This window comes from Glycine max, chromosome 19 (assembly GCF_000004515.6).
Source record: "Glycine max cultivar Williams 82 chromosome 19, Glycine_max_v4.0, whole genome shotgun sequence".
NCBI lineage: Eukaryota > Viridiplantae > Streptophyta > Magnoliopsida > Fabales > Fabaceae > Glycine > Glycine max.
This window is the reverse complement of record NC_038255.2, coordinates 273,285-281,682: the sequence shown is the minus strand read 5'-3', so window position 1 is coordinate 281,682 and position 8,398 is coordinate 273,285. Positions and strand designations below refer to the sequence as shown.

Sequence of the window (8,398 nt, the reverse complement as noted above, 5' to 3'; positions counted from 1 at the left end):
AGATGGTTGAGAAACGTGAAATGAAAGAGTTGAATTGACTTTTTGGAAGTGAAGCGTGTTGTTGATCAAGAAGGTACGCTTGGAGTCGTTTTCTTCATTACGTATGTCTTTTCTTAATTAAGAGAGAGAGCATGCCGTTGTTATCTCATACAATAATCACTCCCATTCTCTCTCGTAACAACCGTCGTTGCTTTTCTCTCATGGCTGCTTCCGCCGCATTCGACGACGCCAAGCACGGCTTTTCTCGGCCGGAGATGTACAAGGAAAACCTCGCCGGCACCTTGGACGCCTACGACCGCCACGTGTTCCTCTGCTACAAGAACCACCTCGCCTGGCCGCCTCGCCTCGAGGCCTCCGACGCCGATCCTCTTCCCAAGCGCGTCGCCACCGTCTGGAGAGCTCGCAAAAACGACATCGCCGTCAAGGTTCGTTCGTTAATTTGCTTTCTCTACTGTTTTTTAATTTGATTGTGATTTCGATTAATTTGAATTTGTTTGTGGCGTGCAGCAGACGAAAATCACGGTGTGCGAGGCGCGTGAGGAGGCAGGTTTCTCCGACGGTGATGCGTTGATTTTCCCCGACATGATCAAATACAGGTATGCTAAAGTTTAAGTTTGATTTTCTTCTTTTGCGTTGGTGATTTGTTGTGTTTCTCTTTAACCTGTCTGTTAATCAGTGTTTTCAATTTAAAACTGAAAAACAATTATTAGATTTTGATTTCTTAAAGAGTATCATAAGGATCGTTTGGATAAGGAGATTACCAAATCAAATCTCTTAAAATATTTCTGGTGAAGGAAATTAAAACTATAACAAAACTTAGACATGATTTCGTATTTTTTATACTTAAAATTGGATTTCATAATTCATCTTATAAAATTTTACATTGAAGATGAATAAACGATTTTGAATGAAATTAATTTTAAAATAATATTATTTATGCAAGATAATAGTAAAACTTAATATAAAAGTTATTTATTCAAAATTAATTTTGAATTTAAAATTAATTCCTCATCGTAAAGCTATAAAAGTTAAAATCACATCAACTAATATTTAAGGTAATTCCGGTTGATGTAAATATCCACTAAAAGTTTACATTAGATATTAAATAGATTATCAAAGACTAAACTTTAAATTTAATAAAAGAACATTACCAATTTCTTTGCGTTTGGATACAGATTTTACGTGAGGAAAGTAATTTATTAGAGAATTTAAATTTTTTTAATCTAAAATTTATTATTTGGATGTCTTTTTATGAAAGAATTTAAATTTTTGAAATTTTAAACAATTAAAAATGTGAAATTTTAGTTCCCGAAATCTCGTTCTAGATGACTCTTCCCTCACATCCATGATCATCTTCTTCAAGAAACAATATCGAGCTCGCGAAACGTCGATCGGATGCGGGCATAGGGAACACGTAGAACAGCACCCGCCAAGGAAGCTAGTCATGTCTTGGGCGCCGTTGACTGAATGCTGTGGTTGAGTATGGTGATGTACGCCATCGTGTCTCGGTTCTCCTATGACTTCCCATGTCGCATTAATATTTTTCTCTTTGGAATCACACCAATCTTGTCTTCTCTTTGCACTCATTTTCTTTCACCCTCACAATTTTAATTTTTTTTTATTTAAATACAAATTTTGAAAATAAAAAATTTTCAATTAAAATATTTAAAATTCCTTGTCTAAACACACTCTTAAGAAATTGCATGTGAAAAATTTTGGGCTTAAAATTATTGTTTGCATGTTGTGGACTATAGATTGATACCAAAACGTGTTAATATTTAATACTAGTAATGTGTTTTTTTTTAAGAATTTGAGAATGTTGTTGTTGTTTGATTGAAAGGGGTGTGGAGGAGTCAAACGTGGATGTGTTTTTTAATGATGTGATAGTGAGTGGTAAAGAGTGGAGTGGTGGAAAGCAAGGGAAGGGGGTGTTGAAGGGTTCGCATATATTTGTATGTGCTCATGGAAGTCGTGATGTGCGGTGCGGTGTTTGTGGGCCGGTTCTGATGGACAAGTTCAATGAGGAAATTCAGCTGAGGGGATTGAAGGATCAGATATCTGTTTTGGCCTGTTCTCATATCGGTGGCCATAAGTATGCTGGGAATGTAATCATATTCTCTCCAGGATCAGATGGAAAAATCATGGGTCATTGGTTAGTTCTCACATCTCTACTGTACTACTATGTTATTATTACATATTTACATCCCTTTCACATCTATTAATGTTTATTTTTATTTTTTAAAATTTTGTAAATCTAAAGTATCTCATCATTTTTCCCACCTATACTTCTATTTAAGGATTGCTACAATTGTCATTTACTCCATCCGTCCGTCCTTATAATAGTCATCAAATGTTTTTTAGATAGAAAAAAAATATTAATAAATACATGAAAGAGATTAATAATTTTATTAAATTAATATTATTACTATTACTTATTTTATTTTTAATTATAAGACCATTTTTTATAAAAAAAATTTATCTCTTTTTATAAGATCTTTTTTAATTTTTAGATGTATTAATTATTTTTTTCTTATATACTCTTACTTAATTATTTCTTCTCAGAAATAAGTAAGTGGAAAGAGAGAGAACAAATGAGTCATTTTGGAATTATAGTATAAATAATTGATAAATTTAATGTGATAATTATTTTTTTTAAGGGAGTAAATGAGTTAAAAAAGTTTTATAATTAAGGACAGACAGATAGAGTAATATTCTTTGTTGGAATGGGGGAGTATAATAAGTAATGAGATATTAAATAAGAATATTTTTAGTTAAATATCAACACTTTACATCCATCCATTAAATGTATCTCAATTTGTGAAAATTAACTTTAATTATCAATAAATATGGAATGGAAGATAATAACATTTTCCAATTTTGAAGGAATCCGGGGCTTTTGTATAAACCTTTAACAAAGAAGTACCAATAGTAGTTGTGTGACACATTAATTATTTTTATCATTTATTTTTTTTAGATATTTTCATGAGATATTTTTTATTTTGAAATAGTTACATATTCTTTTATAAATTTTTAAGTATATTTGAAATTACAAATGTGTTTATGAAAAATTACAAACAAATGGATGCTTTTGATATTGCTGGTTTAATTGTAGCGCTTAATGATCAATTAACTACAGGTATGGCTATGTTACTCCGGATGACGTGGCAGCCTTGTTGGACCGACAAATTGCCAAGGGAGAGGTCATAAAAAAACTTTGGAGGTTGGTAGTTTTTGTTTTATTTTGCATTTTCTATACTTTAATGAAGTTCTAATTTGAATGAATGACATATGGTTTGTAAAGATTTTTTTTTATATAATATATTATGTTTTTTAAGATTCTTAAAGTACTCTTCTGTTGGTTATTAGACTATATGGGAGCAGGGACTTATCAAGATTATCAATGTTAATTTGTTCACATGTCTGATTTTAAGGAGTGTCTGGCTATTTGGAGACAATGTCATCCTGTTTCCAGTGATTTGATGTACCATACTATCATAGTATGTGTCCTATTAATAAAACCGAATCTACATTTTGTTTGTTCCGTGCGAATTGAACACAAATTTTGTGGATAAATTTGCAGCTAATTAATGCAGTCTTTATTTGCCACGCGCCTAACTCTCATTCGTCTATCAGAATGCAACCATATGGTTTGTTTCCTTTGTTATGGTTCAGTCTGATGGAATCGTATGCGCCTTTGCATCTAACTTCACTACGTAGAATAATCAAAGGAAAACGGCATTATTTGGTTGTTCATGTACTTCATATCATTTCAAGCACTTCCCTTATAATGGAGTATGATTAAATTTGATTGTGTGAAATTGTTTCATCTTAAGCACTTGATGGTTAAATTTGATCAATGCGAAATTGTTTCAGGGGTCAAATGGGGCCACCCGGTGCCGAAATCAAGGTAGCAGATGACCATAAACTTGCTAACGGAGTTTATAATAACAAGGCCAATCTAAGCAACAATGAAAATGTTACAGGATGCTGTCAGGGTGTTAATGGGGTTTCTTGCTGCAGGACTGCAAGTTTTGATGATAAAACCGCAGAAGCATATAAAAAGCAAGGGAGCAATAATATAAGTTGGTGTTTGCCTGTATTAAAGAAGCGTGACATTCTTACGGCTGGTGGTATACTTGGAGCTTTGGCAGCTGTTGCTGTAGCTTTCAGATTTTACAGAAGGGCAAGTTGAAATTCACTTTATTCTCAAGATTTAGATCTCAAGGGATCTGATTTAGTTGGTTGAAAATGATGTATGATTATTTTAAATTTTCTCGATTCCTGCGTATTAAAAAAAATTCTCAAGTTTTAGATTCATGGGGGATGTAGTGATGAGAACTTTTGTTATTACTTTTTTAAATTCAACGTCATTGTGATTGTGTTGTATTTGTTTCTTTACGTTGCTGGTTTTCTGGTAAATTCAAAGTTTCTGGTTGATTGCTTTTGTTGTTTATCACGTGTGTTCATTAGAAAATAGCTTTAAAATAAAAAAGATGCCATAATTTAAACATCAATATATTTTTCCTCAAACTTTTTTAGCTTTATTCGCATTGTCATCATCATGGTGGCAAATATTTTTGGAATTGTTGTGGCAAATGTCCTTCAAAATGTTGTCTCTTGTAAGGTATGGAAATGGTGACATGGACAATAAGACAAAAGGAAACAACGACTCACATGAGGACAACGGGCAAAATAGCTAACTGGTCAAAGACTCGATGGAGAATGCGCAAATTTAGGGCTTGAGGAGAAGAAGCAGGCCCAAAATAACCAACTCATGGTTAAAGGATTATGTGTGAAAAGAATCTATAAAGGGAGAGAGAGGTAGAGCATGAAGGGGGGAATTTTGTAGTGCATTTTATTATCTTTTATCTCATTCCAATTCTGATTGTATTTTCTCTTTCTATTCTCTTTGTCTGTTTATCATTGGGTGACATATTGTACTATTCCTTCTAGTACTGGTCCTCGATTGTCCCTGAAATCAATAAAATAATACAATTTTCTCTTTTTCTATCGTGATCCTTCTTTATTCCTTACAATTGGTGCTTTCATCACACCATGGTAGACATCACCAAACTCAAGGAATTGCAAACAAAGGTTGACCGAATCCTAGAAAAAATGAAAGTCATGGAAATAGGCAAAACTGTTGCGGTCTGTGGACCTTCACATTGAGCAGATGGTGGGGAATCATGGCTCCAGGATTGATAGAATTGAAGCTGCGATTGAGAAACTGTTGTCAACCACCCATTTTTCTGTTAGGTCTCCCCATGGGTAGAACTCACACAATGACAACCCCCAACCTCCGTTCCAGATAAGGAATTTTAAGCTTGAGTTTCCACGATTTGATGGTAAAGATGTGTTAGAATGGATTTTTAAGTTAGGTCTCCCCATGGGTAGAACTCACACAATGACAACCCTCGACCTCCGTTCCAGGTAAGGAATTTTAAGCTCGTCACAACATAAAACCTTAAGCTTGTCAAGATAAAAAATAATGTTAGTATTTGAATTTTTGTGTTAGACTTTTTTTGCTTTATAAATATATATCTCATGAATAAAATGTTTTACAAATTTCTTTGCAAAACATATCTTTTTTTTACCATTGCCTCCTTTTACATGGGTGGGTAGGTGCTGGCCTGGTTTCAGTGGATGACCAGTAATGGTCAATTCACTTCTTGTCCGGTCTTTCTTCAAGCGTTTCAAACTCGTTTCACACCCTCGCAGTACGAGGACCCTACGAGTGCCCTGTTCCAATTGACCCAGAAGAGTACTATCAACGCTTACCTCTTTAAATTCCAAGATTTGACCAATCGTAGAATTGGTCTTCCATCACCTTTCCTCTTGAGTTTTTTCATCTCCAGTTTGAGTCCGGAGATATGGTGAGAGGTCCAAGCCTTGCAACCCCTGATGTTGGCTCAGGAGGCAGGGTTAGCTCATTTTCAAGAAGAGAAGCTTCTCAATGCTCGTCGCATGATGTGCCACAGATTTTCCCCAATTTCTTCCATAAACTGTTCACCAATCTCTCAAACAACTCCCTCACCAATACCTCCCCTACACGCCCCTCTATTGTTACCCACACCTTCAAAATCGCCTCCCACTGTTCCCCTGAAACGCTTGTCACCAGAGAAGTTAACCTCTTGGAGTGAACATGGCTTATGTTTCAATTGCGATGAAAATTTCCATCACGGATACAAGTGTGCATCTAGGTGACACTCTTTATTTGGGCCTTTCACCCAACCCGCCTAATGATCATAACTCAACTTTGGCCCAGATCAATTTCCACTCCCTTTCAGGCCAATTAGCTCTCGAGACCTTGTGTTTATTAGGTTATATTGATGTGCATCCAGTTGTGATCTTAGTTGATGAGGGGAGTACCCATAACTTTATTCAAGAGCCACTAGCACAGTTGTTGGGCCTGTCTACCCGGGCCACAACTCCCCTGAGGGTCATGGTGGGCAACAACCAACATCTTGATTGTCATCAGCTATGTGAGGCGGTTTGCATCTCAACCCAAGACATGTCGTTCACAGTGGACTTACATCTTCTGCCGTTAAGTGGTGCTAATGTCGTATTGGGTGTACAATGGTTCAAGGCTCTCGACCCCATTCTCACTGACTATAATGCCCTGTCTATGAAATTTTTCCATAACGATCACCTAGTTGAGTTAAAAGGCAATGCTGCATCTACCTTTCACCTACTTTCACCCCCTCAATTTCGCCGTTTACTCCGAAAGGATGGTGCTAGTGCTTATTTCCATATCGCCATCACACCCACAGTGCTTCCTTCAAAACCCAAACTTCCCGAAATTCAACTTTTCACCACCAAATTCATCTCTATATTTCACCCTCCCCAATCCTTGCCTCCCTCACGACCCACAAACCACCACATCCACCTTCAACCTAACTCAGACCCCGTTAATGCACACCCATACCGTTATCCTCACTTTCAGAAACAAGAAATTGAAAGTTAGGTTGAAGACATGTTGCAAAAAGAACTCATTCGTCCTAGTACTAGTCCATTCTCTTCACCTATTCTCTTAATCAAGAAGCACGATGGAACATGGCACTTATGTGTTGATTATCGGGCACTGAATGTGATGACGATCAAGGATCATTTTCCCATTCCCACTATCGATGAGTTACTAGACGAATTGGGAGGTGTGAGTTGGTTCTCTAAGTAGGATCTCTTATAGGGCTACCATCAAATTCATATGCATGAGGATGACGTTTGCAAAATTGCATTTTGCACTCACCATGGACATTATGAGTTCAAGGTGATGCCCTTTGACTTGTGCAATGCACCATCTTTGTTCCAAGCCACTATGAATGCCATTTTCCGTCCATACCTCCACCAATTCATTATTGTCTTTTTTGATGACATATTGATCTATATTCGTACCATGGAAGATTATTTGCTTCACTTAGAGAAAGTGTTTGAGGTTCTCCTTCATAGCCAATTCGTGCTTAAATTTTCCAAGTGTTTCTTTGCTCAAAGGAAAGTTAAATACTTAGGAAAGTCAAACCAATTGCTTCCAAAGTCCAGGCCATACATCAATGGCTCGTCCCACAATCCACATGGGCCCTGCGTAGCTTCTTGGGTCTCGCCAGATTTTACTGTAGATTCATTCGCGATTATGCCTCCACCGTAGCTCCTTTGATCAAGGTCACCACGAAGGACCCTTTCGAGTGGTCCGTTGACGCTCAACATGCTTTTCACATACTCAAGGAAGCTTTGACTTCGGCTTCAGTTCTCCTCTTACCGGATTTTACACTTCCATTTACTTTGGAAACAGACGCATTAGGCATTGGAATGGGCGTAGTCCTATCTCAAAAGGGCCACCCAATCGCGATCTTCAGCAAGACATTCAGTCACAAATTACTGCAAGCATCTACCTATGTGTGTGAACTGTTTGCGATAACGACGACCATGAAAAAGTGGCGGCAATATCTTTTGAGCCATCGATTCACCATTCTGACTGATCACCAGAGCCTCAAGGATCTCATGACCGAGGTGATTCAAACTCCTGAACAGCAAATGTATCTCACACGGCTTATGGGCTATGATTACTGCATCCAGTATTGTTCTGGTACCACTAATGTAGTGGCAAATGCGTTATCAAGGATTTTGAACAACCCAACGAGTACCATGTTTTTATTGCTAGTACCCTGTTTGACATTTTTAGAAGAGCTCAAGAAACACTTGGCCCGGTATTCTGTTTTTATTGAGTTCCAGCGAGCAATCATCACACACCCAAAATCCCACCCAGAGTATTCAATCGCTCAAGATTTAGTCTTAAAGGGAGGACATTTGGTTACCGCAAGGGCTTCCTTTCATTCAAACTTTTATAATGGAGTATCATTCCACCCCTACCGATGGCCATATAGGGGTAGCGAAAACTTTAGCG

General features: G+C 37.0%; 1 protein-coding gene across 2 annotated transcripts; it reads left to right on the top strand.

The window, feature by feature from the left end:
• Window positions 1–4,386, top strand: LOC100787214 (uncharacterized). Of its 2 annotated transcripts, none has more exons than XM_006603646.4 (5): window positions 1–425; window positions 511–596; window positions 1,841–2,152; window positions 3,137–3,220; window positions 3,874–4,386. In XM_006603646.4, the coding sequence occupies exons 1-5, from the start codon at window positions 132–134 to the stop codon at window positions 4,190–4,192; spliced, it is 1,095 nt and encodes a 364-aa protein (XP_006603709.1). In that variant the 5' UTR covers window positions 1–131; the 3' UTR covers window positions 4,193–4,386.
• The last annotated feature ends 4,012 nt before the right edge of the window (window positions 4,387–8,398 follow it).

Excerpts from the sequence above, each read along its gene's own strand:
- LOC100787214 (XM_006603646.4), top strand. The coding sequence starts at position 132 with ATGCCGTTGTTATCTCATACAATAATCACTCCCATTCTCTCTCGTAAC. Across the intron at positions 597-1,840 it reads CCCGACATGATCAAATACAG|GGGTGTGGAGGAGTCAAACG; the intron begins GTATGCTAAAGT and ends TTTGATTGAAAG. Across the intron at positions 2,153-3,136 it reads GGAAAAATCATGGGTCATTG|GTATGGCTATGTTACTCCGG; the intron begins GTTAGTTCTCAC and ends AATTAACTACAG.